Genomic DNA, 24,846 nt, shown 5'->3' with positions numbered 1-24,846 from the left:
TTACTTTCTTCTGGCTTCATCGATAAATACAACTGAGTATCATCCGCATAACAATGCAAATTTATAGAGTGATTTCTAATGATGTTACCTAAAGGAAGCATATATAGAGTAAATAGGATTGGTCCGAGCACAGAACCTTGCGGAACTCCAAAACAAACTTTGGTACGTAAGGATGATTCATTATGAATGTCAACAAACTGAAAACGATCAGATAAATAAGATGATTTTCATAGATGTCTTCAGTCACTGTGTTTATAAAGAAATGAGAACATGACAGCCATAATCATTTATATGAATTTATTGAACTGAAGGATGAAACAATATTGGTGACATGAAGTAGTCCAGCAAACACAGGTAAAAGGAGTCAGGTAAGCAGCAACAAAACAGCAAAAACTAAATATAAAAAACATTTGAATGGCAGGTTTTTAGGAGGCACCTCCACCGCCCTTTCAATCTCCCAAAAGCCATTTCCACAACCGACCATGCACTGCTTAATCTGTAGTTTTAGGTGTGTTGTTCAGGGGTCAATCTGCCAGTGTCCGCAAAGGGCTTCATGAGCCAGCTCTGCATGGGGTAGGACAAAAATGTATAGGTAAATAAGCATGTTGAGTGGAGAGTGATCAATACTAAAATTAATAGCTAAGCATCCTCTTTTGTCCAGCTGAAACTACAATAAGCCCTCAGTTGTCTAAATAAGTACACAACACATAACGTTACACATTTGCATTGTGCGTTAGCTGTGCTCTGGCAGCTAACATTAGCTTACAACAAAGGCTAACATAACAATCTCACGTTCAGTGTTAGTAAGAGACAAACCGTGTTAGGTTATTACCTGTCTTCTGGAACATAATTGCCGTCCATACAAATCTTGTCGAGCAGCACAAATACGACGTATCTGCCGTGTTTGGATGCCGATGAGGCCTCGTAGCTCCAGGAGTAACAGCTGCAGAACTAGGTGGTCCGCCGTTGTTGTTGTTGTTGTTGTTCAGCGTAACTGACGTATACAGTGACGCAATGACGTGGCACCCTAACCACCTCGAGCCGTGGAAAAGCAAATTGGTTCTCAGCTGGTTCGCAAGTTGAACCAACTGAGAACCAGCACCAGCACTGGCCCCGAACCAGCACTGGAACTGCTTTGGTGGAAAGGGGGTAACAGTTCCCGCTTCTTAGCCTTTGTCTTTGTCCTGACCACATGGTCAGACAAACACCTCCCCCTGAAGCAAGCCTTGATTCGGCCATTTTGGTAGTTCTCTGTTGTCAGCCATTTTATTTTGTAGGCCAAACGGCTCCTTGATCACCACACCCGCCTTTGTCTTTTTCTTCTTTCTCTCTCTCTCTCTCTCTCTCTCTCTCTCTCACACACACACACACACACACACACACATATACACACACTAAGCTTGTATATAGTTAGTTAGAATTTGTGTGTTTTGGTTTGCTTTGCTAATTTGTGACTAAATATAATTCTTTGGAATCATACCTGCTGTCTGTTTAACGTTGTACAAGAGTGAATGAATAGTCAACCTCTGCTGCGTCAAGAACTCCGAAATCCTTCAGGCATTACCGTTGATTTTGGTTGTTTCATCATTAATTTAATTATTAATCAAACTCCAAATTAATAGTTTAGCCTATTTTATGAGACTGATATCTTTAACTGGCTATCATTTTTCCCTTTACGGGAATGGTGCTCCACGAGGTGATTTAATGTTAATTAAGTCACATTATTTAACATAATTATTAATTATTAATAATAATTATTAATTATTCCCGATAGCCAATTAAACCCCAACATATTTGGTGCCGCCGTGTGAAGCCTGAATTTATGTTCCCAACATTTTTGGTGCCTCCATGTGAAGCCTAATGTGTTGACCCCAACATCAGTCTGTCAACAGTAAATAAAGTCCGTGCATTGTTGTTATTTTTGTTGATAATCTCAGAAAAAAAGGACTGCCGCGCCCTTTTTAGCTCCAGGTTATAGATGTGCAGACTTTCCTTATAGATGTCATAATGAACCTGGAGTTTGTTTTTTTTGCCACCTGCGTTCTGCTTTTCTACATTCTCTTTTTTGAGCTTTTACCCGTGTGGCGTTCCTTCATGGTGGTTTTTTCTTACCAGAGACAACGTATATATAGTCATATGAGAGTTTTATGGTTCAGCATACAGTGGTAGGAGATTAATGTTTCTAGGTGGTTTTTGGTGTACTGGTACGGGGATGAATAATCAGTTTGTCATGTCGCAGATAGGTAATATCTCCTCTGGCTCTGGCAGCTCTCAACTCTGGCAACAGCTCCTTCCTCTTTCTTCTTACTGAATCAGTGTAGTCCTCGTTAATGTAGATTTTGGTTCCTTTAAGAGATTTGGTGTGTTGCAGTATGGTTGTTCTGTCCTTGTACCTGAGGAACTTAACAATAATGGGCCTCAGGCTATCGCCTCCAGGTTTCCCTGAGCGATGGGCTCTCTCCATCTCGATCTCTTGCCGAAGTTGTAGCTTTTCGGCTAGGACCCTCTTGACTTTCTCCTCTGTCTCGGCCCAGGTTTCCCCGGGTGATTCCTCGATCCCATCAATCACCAAGTTGCTTCTTCTGGATTGTCCCTCCAGATACTCCAGTTTATCTTCAGTAGCCAGCAGACTTTCACAGACTTTAAACACATCTGAATGCACTGAGAATAGAGTTCGGACTGTGTAGTGGTAACGGTTTTGATTTCATCAACGTCTTTCTGTGTAAATTGCAAGCTTGTTTTTATGTCTTGCAACTCTCTTGATAAAGCATCCAGTCTGGTAGTTGTTGAGTCCATAATGATCTTGATAAAACTTTTGAAATTGTCTTGTTGTTGTTGAAGCAGTGTTGAGAACATATCCTTTTGCTGATGGAGCAGCTCATTAACCTGGGCGAGTGACATGTACTCCTCGTCTGGTTTATTCTCCGCTTTGATCAGGGTTTATGAGCTTATGCATAAAAGGCTCTGGTCGAAGGGCTAACACAAGAAAGATAATAAAAAAGAAAGTTACTAAAAATTCAGGGGGAATCCCATCAAAACCTGGTGATTTATCTTTGTTCATGCTACGTAATGCAGCTTCTAATTCATCCAATGTTATAGGTTTATCAAGGGACAAGACGTCACTGGGCAATAACTTAGGTAGATGAAGGTTACTTAAAAATATATCTGATTTGGAAGAATCATGTGCAACCTCAGAGTTATATAACTTTGAAAAAAAAAACATGCGAAAAGTGGAATTAATTTGTACAGGATCAGACACTAATTCTCCTTGTGGTGTTTTAATAGAAGAAATACTTGCAAAGTTCTCGCAGGCCCGGAGGCTCAAGGCAAGTGATCTACTAGGACGTGCATCTTCAAAGTAGTGATTCTGACGTGAACGATAAATAAGAAACTCTGCATGCTGCCTGAGCAAGAAATTCAGCTCATTTCTTATTGAATTCCGTTGCACCAACAAATCCGGAGTCACATTAGAGTGCATAATTTCTTCAAGATGCAGATGATTTTGTTCTAGTTCATAAATCCTGCTATATCGAGTTTTATTTAAATTGGATGCAAATGCAGTACAGTTACTTCTAATAAAACCTTTCACTGCATCCCATAAAACTCTAGGATTGTCTACAGAATGTTCATTAAATGAGATAAATTCAGCTAAAGCGGATTGAAATTGGTTTATAAAATTGATGTCTTGTAAAAGGGAAGTGTTAGAGCGCCAGCGAGGTGCACGGTTTATTTGTGGAGTCAAATTAGCCCTACAAATTAGAGCTTTATGATCCGAGAGAACAAGAGGGATCATGTCAATACGGACGTTATCAAGAAGGTTTTTCGAGGCAAAGATAAAATCTATTCTAGAAAAAGAATGGTGTCTGGATGAAAAAAAACGAAAAATCTTTGACCGATGGATTAAAAACACGCCATAGGTCGATCACTGCAACATCATCAGCCCATTTTTTCAAAGCTGTGGACGCTGACCTCTGGTCACTACTCTATGCTACTTCTACTTCTTTGCTGTAGTGTGCTGGTGGGGTGGAGTTAAGACTGGTGAGGTCAACAGGCTCAACAAGCTTGTGAGGAAAGCCCGCTCTACGGTGGGACTAGGCCTGGACAGTCTGGAGACAGTGGCTGAGAGGAGGGTGAAAAACAAAATCTGTGCAATCCTGGACAATTCTTCTCACCCTCTGCACAACGAGCAGATTATCCCACCCAGGAGCAGAACTGAACGATTTTGACATTCTTTTGTGCCCACCGCTATCAGACTGTACAACAGCGGCTTGGCTTAAGCAACATCCAGCTCTGAACTGACTTATTTTGCATCTGTCCAATCTGACACTTTATCTGCCAACTGTCAGCTAAATTAAGTAGGAGAAGAGATGAGTTATTCCAATTTACTTTGTCACTGGAAATATGACTGATATCTACTATAATACTTAGAATATATGGGAGGGAGTGTGTAACATCCTCAAAAAATAAAAGTATGTCATCTGCATACAAGGCTAGAGCGTGATCTGTTGAACTGCAACTTATTGGTTTTATCAGTGTTGATTATCTAATGGCCTGAGACACCAGTTCTAATGAAAGAATAACAAAGGGCTGAGTGGGTCCCCTTGCCTACTGCTCCTTGTAATTTTAAAGGGAGTAGAACAGATATTACCTGTAATTACAGCTGCTGATGGATTGGCATAAGGTGTTTTTATCATTGTGATGAAGTTTGTATTAAATCCCATTTTTAACACTATCCACAGATAGGGCCATTCTAGGCTGTCAAACGCTTTTTCTGCGTCAACTGATAAAACCGTTCAAGAGGGAACATTAGATGAAGTATTTAAAATATGAAGCAGCAGATAAAGGTTTTCTGAGGATAGGTGTCTCTTCACAAAACCGCTCTGATCTGGATGAACTAGTTTTGATAGCACTATTTCTAACCAGGATGCTAATACTTTGGAAAACAGTTTAATATCTGAATTAATTAACAAATTGGGGCGATAAAGAGAGCATTGGGTAGGATCTTTATCCTTTTTGAGTAATAATAATATTAAAGCAGTATTGGCATCTCTCCCAAATGCTCCTACTTCTAATGCTGTATTTATCATTGCAAGTAATGGTGGACCCAAAACACACCAAAATGTCGAATATACTTCTGGAGGTATGCCATTCAGGCCAGGTGATTTACCCTTCTTCATAGTATTTAAAGCAGTTTGGATTTCAGTTAAGGATAGAGGAGCATCCAGAGCCTGAGCCTCTTCTAATAAGAGAGAGGGTAGCTTCAATTTCACTAAAAAGGACTCTATATGGCTTTTGCCTTGCTCTCTGAAGCATATACATTTTTATAATAGCGAACAAATGTCTGATTTATAAGGTCAGGGTCTGAAAGCAGATCATCTGTCTCTGATAGTATTGTTGCTATGTCTGCTGAGTTATCATTAGAGGTCAGTTTGCTTGCAAGCAGGCAGCTTGGTCTATTACCATTTACTATATAGTGGTTAACTCTTGATTTGTTAATTTCGAATTCTGCCTTTTGTGAAAGTACTGTTTTAAATTCTGATTTAAGTTTAATGATATTGCACGTGTCAGAAAACTGCTTTTGCTGAGACAGTTCCATAACAGATATTTTGTGTTCTAATTTTTGTATTTTTCTCAGTCTACCTTTATTAACTCCTGAAGCATTAGATGTCGTAAAATTCTAAATATAATGCATCCCACACAATCCACCTATCATCAACAGAGTCTCTGTTTATAGAGATAAACTCTTTAATTCCATTTTAAGTTGTTTACAGAAAGCATTGTGCAGCAACATAGAAAGGTTAAAAAAGGTCTTCGGTGCGTCCTGAGTAGCCTCCAGCTGTTGAAATACTCTGCATTATTGGTGAATTCCTCAAGACTATTAATTTTCGCTTCATGATCTGATATGAGCTTATTAATAGGAGTCAACTTATTGTCGAGTGCCAAGGAGATCTCCTTGAGGACGATCTCTCGTAAATGGTTGCTGGCTTTTGCGCGTGTACTATTTGTTCACAGGAGCTGCAGGTCAGTGTTCTTTGTCAAAGAAGAGTACGCTTATATAAACAGCAAAACTGTTCTCCTTAGCAGCTCTTTCTCAAAAAAAAGACAAAGAAACAGTTTTCAAGATTTCTGTATATATATATATGCTGTTGTCTTAAATCAGGTCATGAATAAAATTTAAGTAATTATATGTGGGACCTGAGGAGAGCCTCTGCAATCAGTGAACCTTTATAACTTTATAATCCACAATCATGCATCACACATGATTATTTCCTCTTGGTTTTCTTGTCACAATTTCTATCTTGCTGATTTATTATCTGCTGGTCTTGGGACCTGTTCTGCTGTACTCGTTTATTCAAGTTGGTCATAAATTAACATAATGCTATTGGTTTGATTCTTTTTACCTTGCTTGCATTCATCACACTGCTCACTCATTTGCATGGTCTTCGGGACCTCATGCTGTATGCACAAACACCTGCGGTTTTCAGGAACCCATGCAAATGCACAATCATGGTCTGCGGAACCTCACGCTGTATGCACAAACACCCATAGTCTTCAGGACCATTCGCTGTATGCTCATAGGTGCTCCGCAGGACCCCTCAACACTTATGTTTTGTTGGTCATGTGACTATTAACTTCTGTTTGTCATGCTAACTTAACCTCTGTAACTCTGCTAGGATGCCGGTGTCCTCGCTCCCCTCCTCCTTTGTTAAATGGTATCTCCCAGGCGCACTACGTCATCAAACTATGTGTTATTTGGTATTGCCGGATTCAGGAAGCTCTCGACTTTTCAAAAATAACATAATTTTCTTTATTTCTTATGTATTTTGCACAAGACATAGTCCAAAATCACAATAGGCAGTGACAAGTCATGTCATGCCGTTTTTCGACAGGAAAAGTTACAGGATTACACGCGATCTTATGAGCAGCTGTTTTATAAAAGGTAGATAGTGGGATGATAACTTTCACATTTCATGTGGCTTTATTCTGATGTTTTATGGTGTTTCTGTGTCAAAAACGACATCAGCTGTTTCAATTACACCTGATTTCAATATGGTACAATGTTAGAAGCTGGCTGAGTGTTGTTTGATCACTGACAGTACTGTTTTGAAGCCGAGAGACCAACTTGTCTTTTGGAGCTCTGCCTGGATCTTTTCATGGAAAAACACTGTACAATAGTCTACTTTGTGCTTTCTTCTTCAAATTTGAAACAAGTGTTCATTGATTGTGCGCCTACAGCCCCATACTGTCATTTACCTCCACAGATGAAGCCATAGACAGTTACTCATCCTGAAAAAAACATTTTTTATGTTAGGCGGACCAAAATCTTCAATTTTTTACTGAATTCAAAGGCCCATTACTCTGTCTTTGTATCACCTAGAGTGCTTCTGACACTTTCAAAAGAAACTTCAGGGAGTCTTCTTTCTGGCAAGACATCATGCATGCATGTAGTCACAGCAGTTCAGAAGCTACAGTCATTTTAAATTTGGATGTCATTTTGGCGTTTTTGCTACAAAATGGGAGTGGAGTGCAAATGGTTCCGTTTGGTCGTCGGACCTTATGTTGCTTTCACCATTTTATGTAAGTTGGTCTTCTGACCTTAGTTTCTGTTTGGTCTATGACCTTTTATTTCAGTTGGTCTCCTCTGACCTTTTATATTGTTCTACACATGGTCTTTGGGACCCCAGCCTGTGCACCCAAGGTCTACTGGACCTCATGCTCATACACAGTATTTTCTGTTTGGTCATCGACCTTATTTTATTTTCATGTTCTACATATAGGTCCAGATCACTAGGACCTCACACCAGTCACGGTATTTTCAGTTTGGTGATCAGGCCCTTAATTTCTGTTGCTCTCATACTGAAAATTGCTGACTTTAATTCATGTTTGGTCGCTGGACCTTAATGTTTTTTTTTTTTGTTTGTTTGTTTTTAACATTTTATTTAAGTTGGTCTTCTGAACTTAATTTCTATTTGGTCTTATGACCTTTCATTTCAGTTGGTCCGCGTTGACCTTCAACATGTAGATACCCACAGTCTGCAGAACCATGCACCTTCCTGCCTTCCTTTCTGGCATTTCACAATTATTTCTGTTGTCTCAGCTTACTTTATCTCTGGCTTGTATATTATTTGGCGGTTAGACCTCAACACGTTTCCTCACTGCTTTCCTTTTCAACACCTATTTCACATCTATTATCTACTAGTTGGTGGCTCCCTAGCTGTCATTCCAGACATATTCCTACCACACATTTCTTATCAGAGTTGTACTGTCTCATTCAGGACTTATTTCTGTCATATACTTAACTATGCAAATATCCATTCCATAGTCTTTCATGTTTTGCTTTATGCATGTTTCTCTAGCTACGCATCTCCCCTTAATTTTCTCTTTACTTGTTTATTAGAAGCCTGTTGTCTGCTGGTAAGGTAAAGATCACCTCATGTCAAATGATCGGTTGTCCCTCTCCCTTTTTACTCTTCTTTTGGGGGGGTTCCCTATTCGACTTTGGATTCATCACCCTCATTAAATCATATCATCTCTACAGGGTCTAATTGCCAAAGAATTTCCACATTTTTATTCATATTCATATGTTCACGTTGATAAATATTCTTTTACCATAAAAATTAGATTCAGCCTAAGTTCAATCAGGAAGACTTTCTCTGTGCTCATCCTTTCACATTTCTCTCCATCCCACTCTCACTACTCCTGCTAATCAGCTGACTAAGGGTGTTCACTCCTCTAGTTATCCAATCGAACTTCGTGTCCCTATTCGAGTATGGATTCATCATCCTCCTTAAATCATACCATCTCTGCGTATACCTTTTTCTTCTTTTCTCTTCAACCTAAATACCAGGAGCTTGTTTATATTTACTGAAATATTTGAGAGGGGAAAAAAATACAAAAAACACAGAAGCAGCAGTAAGAAAGATTCCATTGTAACAGAGGAACATATGAACAACAACAGTTATGGACCCTTAAAAAAATCTAAATGTATCTGAGCATGCTAAACAGTTGAAATGTTTTGGACCTGGACATTCCATCAGGACTAACTGTACAGGGTAGTTGTGTCCAGATAGAGTTAACCTGGCCTGCCTTCACACAGCTGTCTACAGGTCACAGTAAATGAATGCCTTTTCAGGGTCCATTAGATCTTACACAGAGTGTTATTTTTTTCTTCCAGTCATTTTGTCATTGCAGTCAAATCATTGGATCCTTTTCTGCAGTTCATTTCGACAACAATCCCACAGCCTGGGCTCAGACAGTATACTGTAGGTATTTATAGACTCAGTTCTCCACCTGTCCCACAGTCCTCTCCTCTTGAGCAGATCGTTGTCCTTTTGTTGCCATCAGATGACAACATCCTGACATTACGAACCCATAACATTACATAAAGTATTTTTAAAGTCTGCCATCCTTCCTATCTGCTTTGACGTCACTGAATTAAACGGAAGAAGACCCAGCAGGTGAACACAACCCAGTGACTTGCCCAGTTCAGTTCAGACCACCTCTGGATGGTGTGGATGGCTGTGTAACCCTGCAAACAGAGGAGGCAAACTCAATTACAGCACTGACACATAAACACCACCCTTAACACTCATTTTCACACCTGCATCCAATTAAAAGTTAACATGAACCTAATGTGCCTGTCTTTGGACTGTGAAAACATTATGACACAGCAAACTCCATGAAGACTGGAACCCCTTTGCTGTGAGACAACAGTGCTAACAGCTGCACCACCACCCTTTCATTTCTTCAGTCCATGTTTTATTAGCATGCAACTTCAGTAAGAGGCTGGGTGTGCTCTCATACATACATATATATATGTATACACACACATACACACACACACACATATATATATATATATATATACAGTACAGGCCAAAAGTTTGCCTTCAGTGTTCTCACTGAAGGCATCAAAACTATGAATGAACACGTGGAGTTATGTACTTAACAAAAAAAGGTGAAATAACTGAAAACATGTTTTATATTCTAGTTTCTTCAAAATAGCCACCCTTTGCTCTGATTACTGCTTTGCACACTCTTGGCATTCTCTTGATGAGCTTCAAGAGGTAGTCACCTGAAATGGTTTTCCAACAGTCTTGAAGGAGTTCCCAGAGGTGTTTAGCACTTGTTGGCCCCTTTGCCTTCACTCTGCGGTCCAGCTCACCCCAAACCATCTCGATTGGGTTCAGGTCCGGTGACTGTGGAGGCCAGGTCATCTGCCGCAGCACTCCATCACTCTCCTTCTTGGTCAAATAGCCCTTACACAGCCTGGAGGTGTGTTTGGGGTCATTGTCCTGTTGAAAAATAAATGATCGTCCAACTAAACGCAAACCGGATGGGATGGCATGTCGCTGCAGGATGCTGTGGTAGCCATGCTGGTTCAGTGTGCCTTCAATTTTGAATAAATCCCCAACAGTGTCACCAGCAAAACACCCCCACACCATCACACCTCCTCCTCCATGCTTCACAGTGGGAACCAGGCATGTGGAATCCATCCGTTCACTTTTTCTGCGTCTCACAAAGACACGGCGGTTGGAACCAAAGATGTCAAATTTGGACTCATCAGACCAAAGCACAGATTTCCACTGGTCTAATGTCCATTCCTTGTGTTTCTTGGCCCAAACAAATCTCTTCTGCTTGTTGCCTCTCCTTAGCAGTGGTTTCCTAGCAGCTATTTGACCATGAAGGCCTGATTGGCGCAGTCTCCTCTTAACAGTTGTTCTAGAGATGGGTCTGCTGCTAGAACTCTGTGTGGCATTCATCTGGTCTCTGATCTGAGCTGCTGTTAACTTGCCATTTCTGAGGCTGGTGACTCGGATGAACTTATCCTCAGAAGCAGAGGTGACTCTTGGTCTTCCTTTCCTGGGTCGGTCCTCATGTGTGCCAGTTTCGTTGTAGCGCTTGATGGTTTTTGCGACTCCACTTGGGGACACATTTAAAGTTTTTGCAATTTTCCGGACTGACTGACCTTCATTTCTTAAAGTAATGATGGCCACTGGTTTTTCTTTAGTTAGCTGATTGGTTCTTGCCATAATATGAATTTTAACAGTTGTCCAATAGGGCTGTCGGCTGTGTATTAACCTGACTTCTGCACAACACAACTGATGGTCCCAACCCCATTGATAAAGCAAGAAATTCCACTAATTAACCCCGATAAGGCACACCTGTGAAGTGGAAACCATTTCAGGTGACTACCTCTTGAAGCTCATGGAGAGAATGCCAAGAGTGTGCAAAGCAGTAATCAGAGCAAAGGGTGGCTATTTTGAAGAAACTAGAATATAAAACATGTTTTCAGTTATTTCACCTTTTTTTGTTAAGTACATAACTCCACATGTGTTCATTCATAGTTTTGATGCCTTCAGTGAGAATCTACAATGTAAATAGTCATGAAAATAAAGAAAACGCATTGAATGAGAAGGTGTGTCCAAACTTTTGGCCTGTACTGTATATCACAAAAACAACTATTCTCATTCACATACCCTATCATTCTGTCTTACATTCACTGTCATTTTGTTCCTTACACGATTATTTGCATTCAGATGTGCAACTAATTTCTCTTACATATGCTATTATTCTGTTTCAAATATTATTCTCTCATACATATATTAGAACTTTGTGTTACATATACTGTTACTTTCATGTACATACTATCATACTTACATATATATAATATCCTCTGTTACACTAAGAGTATGACAGTAAATAAAAGAAAACATGATGATAACTATAAGAGCGTATAGTAGTGTTTGTGTAAGAGTATAGTGGTGTATGTATGAGAGTATGCTTGTGCATGTAAGAGAGTACAGTAGTGTTTGTGTGAGAGTGGTGTATGTATGAGAGTATGCTTGTGCATGTAAGAGGGTATAGTAGTGTTTGTGTGAGAGTGGTGTATGTATGAGAGTATGCTTGTGCATGTAAGAGGGTATAGTAGTGTTTGTGTGAGAGTGGTGTATGTATGAGAGTATGATTGTGCATGTAAGAGGGTATAGTAGTGTTTGTGTAAGAGTATAGTGGTGTATGTATGAGAGTATGATTGTCCATGTAAGAGGGTATAGTAGTGTTTGTGTGAGAGTATAGTGGTGTATGTATGAGAATATGATGTTACTTGTGAAACCAAGTATGACATATGTCTCAGGGGGCCTCTCATAATATTATATATACCTACTGTTTTCTTGTTATATGTTTGTGGTTGTCTCTTTGCTTTTTACTATGTGTCCTACTGTTTTCTAATTGTACTGTAAAGCACTTTGTGAATTCTTTCTGTGAAAGGTGCTATATCAATAACCTTTACTTACTTAAATTTTGAAAAAAAAAAAAAAAAACCCAACACAATTATACAAAGATAATTATCTTTCTTTAATTAATGATCTGAAAACAGTAGTGACAAATGGTCAGATCTACCTATAAATTTAATGGGAAGATTTGTTTAAAATGATATGGTTGCCAAATTTCTTTTTATTTTTCTAACTATTTCATTAATTCCCCCAAAATATTTTTTACAAGGCTCAATGCTTTACTTACGTCCTTTATATGGGCTAATAAAGCACATAGGTTGAATTAAACAAGTTTCCAAATCTAGAGCTGTATTACTAAGCTTCTCAGATGTTCTTTATAGATCGTATAATCAATAACACAGGTGAAGAGCCCTAGATAAATATCAAAAGTCAACAGTTAACGCCTCACAACTTATTTACATCTCTGTTTACAAAACACAATATAAAAGTATCTAATTCTGTTATAAATAGCACATTAAAAACATGGAAGAGAGTTGGAAATATATCAGGAGTGCAAAAGCCCTAGGAACACAGGGCTTTGGAATAATCAGTCAATAAAATTTCAAAATGTGGAGCTTAACTGCGTCTCTTGGAGGGTAAAGGGAATTAAGTATTTATCAGATATAATCATGCATAACAAGGTACAATCATTTACTGAACCTCAAAATAAATTTATATTGACATACCAAGAATGTTTTAGATATTTACAGCTAAATGTTTCAGAGGCTACGCTACAGCAGGCTAACGTTAGCCATTAGCAACTGGATGCTGTGTTGTCATATATAACGTTATGAACTGAACTAACTTCTTTGTCATTTTTATGTGCAGCACAAAAACAAAATGACATTTCGCATACCCCAAGCAAAAAGAAACAAAACATTTAAAAACAATTTGTGCAACATATAAGAAAGAACATAATAGTGCAATAGTAAGATGAAAAGGGTTGACATTTCACAGTCTAAAACTCCACATCCTGAGAGCGGAACTGGGAGATGCTCTTCACATCACAACACCATGAATTGTTTGTGTATACTGCCAGACCGCCACCACAGAGCTTACCAGATGATGCAGCCTCCCTGTCTGCTCTATGTAGTGTTAGCCCCGTTAGCTCAACACCGGAGTCTGATATGTTACCATTCATCCATATCTCAGTGAACACAAGGATGCAGCAGTCTTTCACTCCTCGTGAGTGATTTGTCTCATTAATACCTGTAAATGCACAGAGGGTGATCTACAAATATTTCTTGATCTGCACACGTTTCATAGTAATGTGTGTGAACAGATCGACAATCTGTGTGTAAATGTGTAATCTGTAAATATAAAACACATTCCACAAATACAAAAAATATTTGTGAATACATTAAATTAATTTGCAAATAAACGAAAAGCATTTGTGAATATCTTCCTAACATTTACAGCTTTCGAACAGGCATTTGTGAACTCAGTTTTTATTTGTGAATCGAAAAAACATTCGTGGATCTCAGTTCTACGCATGTGGATTTGCTTTTTACACACACGGATTTTTGAGACAAACTTTCCGCCGGTCCAAACGAAAATGCACTCATATCACTCGGCCATCTTCGGATAGCACGTGATCACTCAGCTGATGACGTCATTTCCGCATATGAAAGTAAGAGCACGCAGTCTTTCTATGAGCTGTTTTTTGTTGTTGTTTTTTAATAATAATCAGTGATAAGTAACGTGCATTTATTGTTTTATGTTAATGTCATACAGTGAGTATTAGTGTGTGTGTTTATTTGTTCTATGTATTAGGCACACACTTGTACTGATTACACTAGCATTGAAAGGTTGTGGAGAGATGTCTGGATGTCATTCACCAGCATCTTCTCCCATGGCCCTCTTTACAGGTTGGATGGTACTGACTTCTGGTCTATTTACAATGTATAAAATGCTGCACCCTGCTTTCGTCCCCCCAGCCCGCAACATAAATGTTTACTGTTGCCATGGCAGCAGATGCTGTTTCAGTAGCTCACGTTAGCTTAGCGCAATCTATGTATTAACAATGAACAATACAACTACAATATTACACTTCTAAACAAAAAGAGCTACCAACACCAACAGCTGTTCTATCAAAGACCTTAACCACGGTGTTGCCACTTGTCATATCTTACAACAGTTAACGTAACCTCACTGAAACGATGTAACCTAACTAAACACGGTGCGGTTAGCACAGACATTACAACTACATTAGTAAGAGTACAATAATAATAAGATGTGAAGTGCTTTGTGACTTTAATCCTACTCGAAAGAATAAATGAAACATACAGTACAGGCCAAAAGTTTGGACACACCTTCTCATTCAATGCGTTTTCTTTATTTTCATGACTATTTACATTGTAGATTCTCACTGAAGGCATCAAAACTATGAATGAACACATGTGGAGTTATGTACTTAACAAAAAAAGGTGAAATAACTGAAAACATGTTTTATATTCTAGTTTCTTCAAAATAGCCACCCTTTGCTCTGATTACTGCTTTGCACACTCTTGGCATTCTCTCCATGAGCTTCAAGAGGTAGTCACCTGAAATGGTTTCCACTTCACAGGTGTGCCTTATCAGGGTTAATTAGTGGAATTTCTTGCTTTATCAATGGGGTTGGGACCATCAGTTGTGTTGTGCAGAAGTCAGGTTAATACACAGCCGACAGCCCTATTGGACAACTGTTAAAATTCATATTATGGCAAGAACCAATCAGCTAACTAAAGAAAAACCAGTGGCCATCATTACTTTAAGAAATGAAGGTCAGTCAGTCCGGAAAATTGCAAAAACTTTAAATGTGTCCCCAAGTGGAGTCGCAAAAACCATCAAGCGCTACAACGAAACTGGCACACATGAGGACCGACCCAGGAAAGGAAGACCAAGAGTCACCTCTGCTTCTGAGGATAAGTTCATCCGAGTCACCAGCCTCAGAAATGGCAAGTTAACAGCAGCTCAGATCAGAGACCAGATGAATGCCACACAGAGTTCTAGCAGCAGACCCATCTCTAGAACAACTGTTAAGAGGAGACTGCGCCAATCAGGCCTTCATGGTCAAATAGCTGCTAGGAAACCACTGCTAAGGAGAGGCAACAAGCAGAAGAGATTTGTTTGGGCCAAGAAACACAAGGAATGGACATTAGACCAGTGGAAATCTGTGCTTTGGTCTGATGAGTCCAAATTTGACATCTTTGGTTCCAACCGCCGTGTCTTTGTGAGACGCAGAAAAGGTGAACGGATGGATTCCACATGCCTGGTTCCCACTGTGAAGCATGGAGGAGGAGGTGTGATGGTGTGGGGGTGTTTTGCTGGTGACACTGTTGGGGATTTATTCAAAATTGAAGGCACACTGAACCAGCATGGCTACCACAGCATCCTGCAGCGACATGCCATCCCATCCGGTTTGCGTTTAGTTGGACGATCATTTATTTTTCAACAGGACAATGACCCCAAACACACCTCCAGGCTGTGTAAGGGCTATTTGACCAAGAAGGAGAGTGATGGAGTGCTGCGGCAGATGACCTGGCCTCCACAGTCACCGGACCTGAACCCAATCGAGATGGTTTGGGGTGAGCTGGACCGCAGAGTGAAGGCAAAGGGGCCAACAAGTGCTAAACACCTCTGGGAACTCCTTCAAGACTGTTGGAAAACCATTTCAGGTGACTACCTCTTGAAGCTCATCAAGAGAATGCCAAGAGTGTGCAAAGCAGTAATCAGAGCAAAGGGTGGCTATTTTGAAGAAACTAGAATATAAAACATGTTTTCAGTTATTTCACCTTTTTTGTTAAGTACATAACTCCACATGTGTTCATTCATAGTTTTGATGCCTTCAGTGAGAATCTACAATGTAAATAGTCATGAAAATAAAGAAAACGCATTGAATGAGAAGGTGTGTCCAAACTTTTGGCCTGTACTGTATAAAGGATGAGTTAGCTGATAACTGCCAACTGAAGAAGCAGCCAAGCCACCGTGCCTTTCATACTCAAACAGAAATATATACAAAAGTGTGTGCCAAATACATAGAACAAATAAACACACACACACACACACTAATACTCACTGTATGACATTAACATAAAACAATAAATGCATGTTACTTAACGCTGATTATTATTAAAAAACAACAACAAAAAACAGCTCGTAGAAAGACTGCGTGCTCTTACTTTCATATGCGGAAATGACGTCATCAGCTGGGTGATCACGTGCTATCCGAAGACAGCCAAGTGATACGAGTGCATTTTCGTTCGGACCGGCGGAAAGTTTGTCTCAAAAATCCGTGTGTGTAAAAAGCAAATCCACATGCGTAGAACTAAGATCCACAAATGTTTTCTCGATTCACAAATAAAAACTGAGTTCACAAATGCCTGTTCTAAAGTTGTAAATGTTAGGAAGATATTCACAAATGCTTTTCGTTTATTTGCAAATTAATTTAATGTATTCACAAATATTTTTTGTATTTGTGGAATGTGTTTTATATTTACAGATTACACATTTACACACAGATTGTCGATCTGTTCACACACATAATTATGAAACGTGAGCAGTTCAAGAAATATTTGTAGATCACCCTCTGCATTTACAGGTATTAATGAGACAAATCTAACTCCATAGTTGAGTGGTTCTCCGCTGTCGGATGTAATCCATTTTCGTGTCCAGTGAGCGGAAGTTCACTAAAAGGACGCTGGGAACAGCTGGTTTGATGGGGTTAGCTCTTAGCCTAGAGCTAACCCCTCCGCGCTTCCCCCGCTTCAGCATCCTGTCACAGTGCTGCCGACAGGCGAAACCGCGGTCATCTCAGGGCTAGCTCAACGTAACAGGCCAAGCTTGCTACAAATCCTGAGCTCTCTTGATTGTAGCATTAGATCTCTGCAGTGGTTTCTAATGTCTGTTAGAAACTCGTTGACTGTATTGCACTAAATTTACATCTTGTTGCACCATGTTTACTTCGCTGGTGTACGCAGAGGCTGCCACAAGCATTGGTCGCGCCGCCATGTTGATTCAAACTTAGAGGCAAACTAAAAGTACCTGTCCTGCAGAAACTCTACGTCCATCTCGTCCCTTTTTAGCTCAGGATGAAGCTGCATGTTATGCGAGCGGTTACGTCAGTCGGAGGCCTCCATGTGGGGAAGACAGACGTGACAGGAGAAAACTCCAACCAATCATTGCATTCGGATTAGTGGGAGTTTTCTTAGAACCATATGAGAATGGTATGAATTTGATCTCTCGTGTAATATATTCTTGTCATTAATTTATATTGTATTAAAGCAAGACTTAACCTTTCTGGAAATTTTACACTTTTCTTTGTTTAGGTTAAAATGCTATTAATAAGCTGATGACACACTAAAATGTAAGTGAATTCCACCAGAAATAAAAATTCAGAAGTTTTATCCAAACTCCTCTGATCAATGTGTGAAGTGCAGCTTTCACGACTCCCTTGTGCATTCCTTCTGGTCTTGTATAAAAGTGAACAAAGTGTGGAATGAAATCCAAGACTGGATATCTATTACATATAAAACAAAAAATATTTTCAGCACAACTGTGTATTTTCAATATGGTGGGAAAATACGATATCCTTTGGGATGGCAGATTATGTTCTCCTCCCTTGTCTATAAGAAGCTCGTTTTAAAACTGTGGAAAAAAAGCAGAAGTTCCTGCTTCACAGATCTGGAGAGATTTGATGAGATATTATTTGTCCATAGAAAAGACATCGTCTGAGGATAATAACAAAATAAAGCAATTCAATGAGGTTTGGGAACACATATATGTTGCTTTATAAGATTTAAACCAAAATGATGGATGGCAGGGAAGAGAAGGGGGGGACTCTGGTGGAGATCAAGGGCAGATGTGTGTTAATGTGTGTGCATGTGTGTGTGTTGAAGGGTGTGAGACAGGGAATTGGAATGAGAAGTATGTGATTTGTGTTTAGGATGTAGGAATGAATGTCTTGTGTCTTATTTTAGGACTTGTGTATAAATGTATGGACAGATTGATGTTTTATGTTGATTGACACCATTCTAGGATGGAATACATATTATGTGTTTAAAGGTATTATTAGTTTTGTTGTTGAAAGATTGTAAGTAGAACCTAATGGTGTACAGCATGAAATTAATAAAGATAATTATACAAAAAAAATTGGATTTTTTTTTTTTTTGCCAATATCTGATATGCCAACATGTAACAATTCATTTGACCTATAACCCATATAAATATATCCACTTTTTTCCCACCTAATTTTAGAGATCATCAAGTGTCTTCTATAGTGGAATTAACATCATATTATGCATGCATACTCTTATTGTGATGACCCACCAGCAGATGGGGACATGAAAGACAATACTTTACAATGTACAGTATGTAATGTTCATCATTGTACAAAATAAGAAAAAGCATGTTTGCCAATTCTGATAGTTCATTTTAAAGCTGATATCGGCCAATATCTATGGTGTGCCGATATTAATGTGCATCCCTAGTTACATTACATGGAAGGTTATCCCGGGAAGATTAAACACTAATTAAACATTAAACACAACAAATTCCATGACTTCTCCAAAACTTTAGATGATTTTCATTGATTCCATGACTTTTCCAGGCCTGGAAAATGCAGTTGGGAAATTCCATGTCTTTTCCAGGTTTTTCATGACATGGGAATCCTGTATATCTTGTTGCTATTTACATGGCATTTAAAATGTGAAAATTCTTCAGTCCTCAGGATCCTCTTACCTCTTCTACTTCCTGTTCATCAACCCCAGGATCAAACATGGAGCCCAGATAGGTGAGGTGGAAGATGGTCAGGAGGCTGAAAACCAGGTTCAGCAACATCACCCAATACTCCTACCGGCCAAAGGAAAAAGAACAAACTGTAACAGCCGCAAGAACCTCTTTATAGTGTCCGTCAATCTTTTTAAACCTTCAGGAGTAACTTAACTCTGAAAATCTTTGCTGACGTCCACTGGCTTAACTTCTCTTACCTTCCTGCAATGATGCAATGGTGTAGTCTAGCATTCTGTGACATCACTGCTGAGTGAGGTTACAGGTGCAACAAAGCACATTTCTGACCACTCCCAGCAGTGATGCTGGGAGATGGATCCTTGTGCAAACAAGCACTTTGTATTTTTTATGGAATTAATGTAGATCACTTTAGAGAGATTGATTTTCACTGTTTTTAGCTATTATTCAATATTTCTTCCCTTTAAATCCATATAGATATAGATGAAAAACTATTCTTAATCAAGTTTGAAATCACTTCCCAAGTGGCATGTAAACTTAGATATTAAGGCCCTGTCTATACGTACCCAGATATTTTCTGTAAACAGATTGTGCCCGCCCCCCGTGTTCACACAGACAGCGTTGTTGCTGCGGTGCTGCTGCTGTAAATACTGTTTTTCCACAACTGAAAGCTGGTTGAACTGTTCATGCCACTGCATTATCAACAACATGGTCCTGTAAATAATTCACAACAAAAAGCCTCATGTTACACAACAATCGAATGGATTCTGTGCACAGAAACCTTGTCAGGAGACTTTTATTTTGAAATGGAAAGAGGAAGTCTTGAGTAATGTTGGGATTCACAGGACCACAGATGATTTGTCATTTGTTAAAATCTAAACTGGACATGTGAGGGCTTTTCTTCTCTGCATGCTCTTTGTTCTTCAAACAGAGACAGCTATTTGACACTCATCTCCACAGGAGGTCACCTCACACCTCCCAGTGAGACCAGTTGTCAAACTTGATTGGACAGTACTGTTACAGTGACATGCCCCTCTGTGATGTCACCAGACAAACTCTAAAGTGTAGTTCACATTACACGATTTTCACCCTGATTTTGCATCGCAGAGACTATCGTAATCTTTTAAGTGTTCATACCTGGAGAAGTGTGTTTTTGTAAGCGGGAGTCTCGCCAACTGCGTTACGACCTGTGTGCGCACACCACAAGATTTCTCCACCGAGCCCACACCGACAGAGCCCCAGATAACATGGTGACGTCACCAAACTTAGAGACGACACATCGTAAAGGCACTGATATTCTTCCCAGTGTTCAGAACTGCCTCCAGGGCCTGGGTCCAAACACAACGCGCTCCAACAAAGACTGGAACCACATCTCTTTCCAGCCTTCCTCTGCCCAGCAAAGGCTGGATTAAGGTTATACGGGTATGTGTGATCTCTAACTTTTTCTTTTTGCAAAGATGCTTAAACTACCAAAAAAGGGTTTAAGACTTGCACACTTGAACATTTGTAGTTTAAAGAATAAGGTTGATGAGTTGAGCTCTATTATGCAAGAAAATAATATACATATAATAGCCATATCTGAGACACACTTGGATGATTCAATAAGTGATACACTATTAAATATACAAGGTTATCAAATTTTTAGACAAGACAGAGACAAATACAGTGGTGGCACGTGTATATACATCCAGAGTCACATCCCTGTTAAAGTAAGGAAGGACCTGAAAATGACTGGGGTGGAAGCCCTATGGCTACAGGTACACATTCCACATTCAAGTCCATTGTTAATCTGTTGCTGCTACAGGCCTCTGGGCTCCAGTATTGTGTATTTAGATGATGTATGTACAATGTTGCAAAATGTGGCTGATACAAATAATGAAATCTACTGTTTCGGTGATTTTAACATAGACTGGCTTTCAGATAATTGTACGCTGAAAAAGAAACTTGGTGATGTGGCTTCTGTATGTAACTTAACTCAGGTGGTTAATATACCAGCGAGGATCAGCATTAAAAGTGCAGGGGCGGTCTCATCAAAGTGTATAGATCACTGTTTTACAAATGCTCCTGAGAAATGTTCTAAAATTATATCTGTACCAATTGCCTTCAGTGACCATAATATGGTAGCATTTACTTTGAGGACAAAAGTTCCCAAGGTGGGGCCTAAAATTATCTTTAAAAGAATTTATAAGTCCTTTTCAGAAGATGAATTTATTAAAGATATATCCAAAATCACGTGGAACTCAGTGCTGGATGTTAAGAATGCAGAGGCCGCATTATGCAAGTTTATGGATTTATTTATGGATGCTTGTGATAAACATGCTCCTATGAAGAAAATTTCTGTGAAAAACATCAGAACACCCTGGCTTGATCATGAACTTAAAAATTCCATGAAAGAAAGAGACAGACTGAAAACAGTAGCTGTGGCATCTGGAAATTCGCATGACTGGCAAGCTTACCGGTCATTAAGAAACACTGTAACCAAAATGAATAGACAGAAGAAAAATTATTATCAGAGTAAACTGGAGGAGTACAAAGGAGATAGTAAGAAATTATGGAAAACATTAAATGAAGTCATAGGTAAAACTAGAAGGAGTAAAACACCCTCTTTTATTGAAGTTGAAGGAAAATTTATTACAAAACCTGTTGACATTGCAAATCATTTCAATAATTATTTCAAATGTAAGGTGGAAGTAATCAGAAATCAGATGATGCCGAAGGATGGAGAGCTGTCAGATGCCTTAATAAGGAAATATATCATGCATGAGAAACAATGTAATTTTGAATTTAGGGTCACTAATGCTGATGAAATTAAAAAGTTTCTTCTTTCCTTAAAAACAGACAAGCCTAGTGGGGTTGACGATCTGGATGGTAAACCACTACGACTGTCGGCAGAATTTGTAGCCAAGCCTCTAGCCTATATTTTTAACCTATGTTTTAAAGAGTATGTGTACCCACAGCGTTGGAAAATAGCAAAGGTAACGCCTCTCCCGAAAAACTCTAAGGAACCATTTTGCAGGCCCAAACAGCAGACCTATTACTATCTTACCTATAATAGGTAACTTTTTGAAGGCATTATCTATAAGCAGATGCGTATAGAGTGGGCCACTAAACAGCAACTGCCTTAACATCTTTAACAGACTGTTGGTTACAACATATTGATAAAAAGGATGTGGTAGGTGCAGTACTTATGGATTTTAGTGCTGCGTTTGATATTATAGACCATGACCTATTAATCAAGAAACTGAGGGCCTATGGTTTCAGAAATACTGCCATAGAGTTACTAAGAAGTTATCTGTCAGACAGGCAGCAATGTATTGTTTTTAATGGCTCAATATCAAATTCAATTACACTTGAATGTGGTATTCCCCAGGGCAGCTGCCTAGGACCGCTCCTTTACTCCATTTTCGTATATGATATTCCTAATATGTTAAAGAATGCGGGCATGGTGATATATGCTGATGATAACACCATGTTTGCATCAGGCTTAAGCTCTACACAGGTCAATAATACACTTCAAAAGGAAATTATGTTGGTTTCAGAATGGGTTAATGAAAACAAATTGAAATTAAATGTTTCTAAAACCAAATGTCTAATGCTAGGTTCTAAATATGCCTTAAGGTCGGATCACAAACTATCTCTCTCCCTAAATGATACTGATATTAAACAGGTCAGGGAGGCTAAACTGCTCGGGGTTACTATAGATGAGACACTGTCATGGACATCGCATATTGGTAGTATAGTCACGAGGATGAGTAGGGGTATTTCCATCATTAAAAAAAGTGCTAGTCTCTTAGATGAGTTATCTTTAAAAACTGTAACTCAGTCTCTAGTCCTTTCACATCTGGACTATTGTCTGACAGTCTGGTCTTGTGCATCACAAAAAGAAATGTCAAAACTTCAGTTAACTCAAAATAGAGCAGCTCGCCTTGCACTTCAGTGCTCCATAAGGGAGAATGTGTTAGAAATGCATGACAGACTATCGTGGCTAATGGTAAAAGACAGACTGACATGCAGTCTTATTCTGTTTGTAAAGAATATATATACTGTTGGTAAACCTAACTGCTTATATTTACAACTAGCGCCAACCAATAACAGACATTACCATGAGACAAGACAAGCAGTAAACCACAGATTCACATTACCTCTGCCGAGAACCAACACACTTAGGAGAACAGTTATGTACAGAGCTATTGCAGAGTGGAACAGGCTTCCACCTGAGCTCTTATCACTGGAAAGCAGAAGTAGTTTTAAAAACAAACTGAAAAAGATGATTTTAGAAAGGTGAGTGTGTAATATCGGACTTCTTGGTTTCTTTTGTTTTGTTTTGTTGTTTGTTAGTTTTAGTTTTATTCCGTTTCATAAGCCTAGGTATTGATTTGGTGTGTTTGCAAAACTTTAGAAACTGTTTTTAACAATTTCTTCCAATTGCAATTAGTAGTCCACATTGTGGTAAATTACTGAATTTAATATTGTAGTTTTTTTCCTTGTAACTATCATATATGATTCTAGATTGTTATTGTTATTCTGTATGTTTTTACTATGTATATAATTGTGTCCTGTGTGAGGACCCCAGGAAGAATAGCCATTACTCCCCTAACGGAGTGATGGCTAATGGGGATCCTAATAAATAAACAAATAAATAAATACCTGCTGTCTGTTTAATGTTGCACAAGAGTGAATGAAAAGTCAACCTCTGCTTCGTCAAGAACTCCGAAATCCTACAGGCTTTATTATTAAATTTGGTTACTGTTATTAATTTAATTATTAATACAAATTCCAAATTGATAGTTAAGTTTTAGTGGGGAATTTTATGAGACTGATATCTTTTTCTGGCTATCAGTTTCCCCTTTCGGGAATGGTGCCCCACGAGGTGATTTAATGTAAATTAAGTCATATTATTTAACATAAACAATAATTATTATTAATTATTTCCGATAGCCAATTTGATACTTTAATTGGAGATCTATTACAAGGTCAGGCCCGTGTTAAGGCTTAAGTCCCAACAAATGGTGCCGCCATGTTACGTAACACCAGTGCCTAGATCACAACACATAGTATCACCAGAATAATTTACAACATTAATGGTGCTCCTTGGTGAGGCCTTACATTGTTGTTCCCAACATAACTGGTGCCCCTTGTTGAGGCCTGATTATGTTGTTCCCAACAGTAAAAAATAAATACTTAAAGTTTTTTCATGTTTGTGACAGATATAAACATTGATACTGTAGGGAATGATAGTATGGTATCGGTATGAGTGTCAAAATACTTTTCACTGCCTCGTTGTTGCTGAAAATGTGTGTGTGTCTCAAAAAATAGGTGAGCCACAAGACTTCTATTCACTAGATTTTCTGCAGCTGGGTGAACTGTCTGTCTTAAGTGTACCTTTTTCAAAACACCTACTGGAAATCTCATCACCAGGGATTCCTGTTCAACTTAATGACAAAGAAGCTCACTTGAACATACGAGTGATGCTCTGGACATGCGAAAGTTTTCCTTCCACACCTCAACAACAACAACAACAACAACAACAATCCCACTCTAGAGAGTGTCCCAACATCCGCTGGTTCGACCAGTCCTGATCCAGAACCGTCAGTTCTAGTGGACTTTAAATCCCGGACGCTACGGTGGAGTGCAAACACTGGGATGCAGCAGATATCTCTGTTTGTCCGTGAAGTGAGTGTAAGGTATAGGTATGCATAATTTAGAAGATTACATCATCGTTTCCCAAACGCTCCGTTTTACACATCCACACAGATAAATAGTAAACGGAGTTTAGATAAATCTCACCTTAAAAGGCCTTAAATTTTCATTTTAGGTACCTGACACTCCATTTGCATGTGGACGAGAG

General features: G+C 39.0%; 1 protein-coding gene across 3 annotated transcripts in view; it reads right to left on the bottom strand.

Annotated features, from left to right (window-relative positions):
• Window positions 1–6,114: 6,114 nt before the first annotated feature.
• The window catches only part of LOC117258359 (protein-serine O-palmitoleoyltransferase porcupine-like), a 67,718-nt gene continuing 48,986 nt past the window's right edge, over window positions 6,115–24,846 (bottom strand). For all 3 annotated transcript variants that reach the window (XM_078170362.1, XM_078170363.1, XM_078170364.1), the window contains 2 exons: window positions 18,993–19,103; window positions 6,115–9,529 (listed from right to left, as the gene is read on the bottom strand). In XM_078170362.1, the coding sequence (XP_078026488.1) occupies window positions 9,428–9,529; window positions 18,993–19,103 (213 nt within the window). In that variant the 3' untranslated portion in view covers window positions 6,115–9,427. The remainder of the gene's footprint in view (window positions 9,530–18,992; window positions 19,104–24,846) is intronic.

Source organism: Epinephelus lanceolatus, chromosome 8, assembly GCF_041903045.1.
Source record: "Epinephelus lanceolatus isolate andai-2023 chromosome 8, ASM4190304v1, whole genome shotgun sequence".
In the NCBI taxonomy this organism is placed as follows: Eukaryota; Metazoa; Chordata; class Actinopteri; order Perciformes; family Serranidae; genus Epinephelus; species Epinephelus lanceolatus.
The sequence above is the reverse complement of the archived record's forward strand: the minus strand, read 5'-3'. Positions and strand labels throughout refer to the sequence as shown.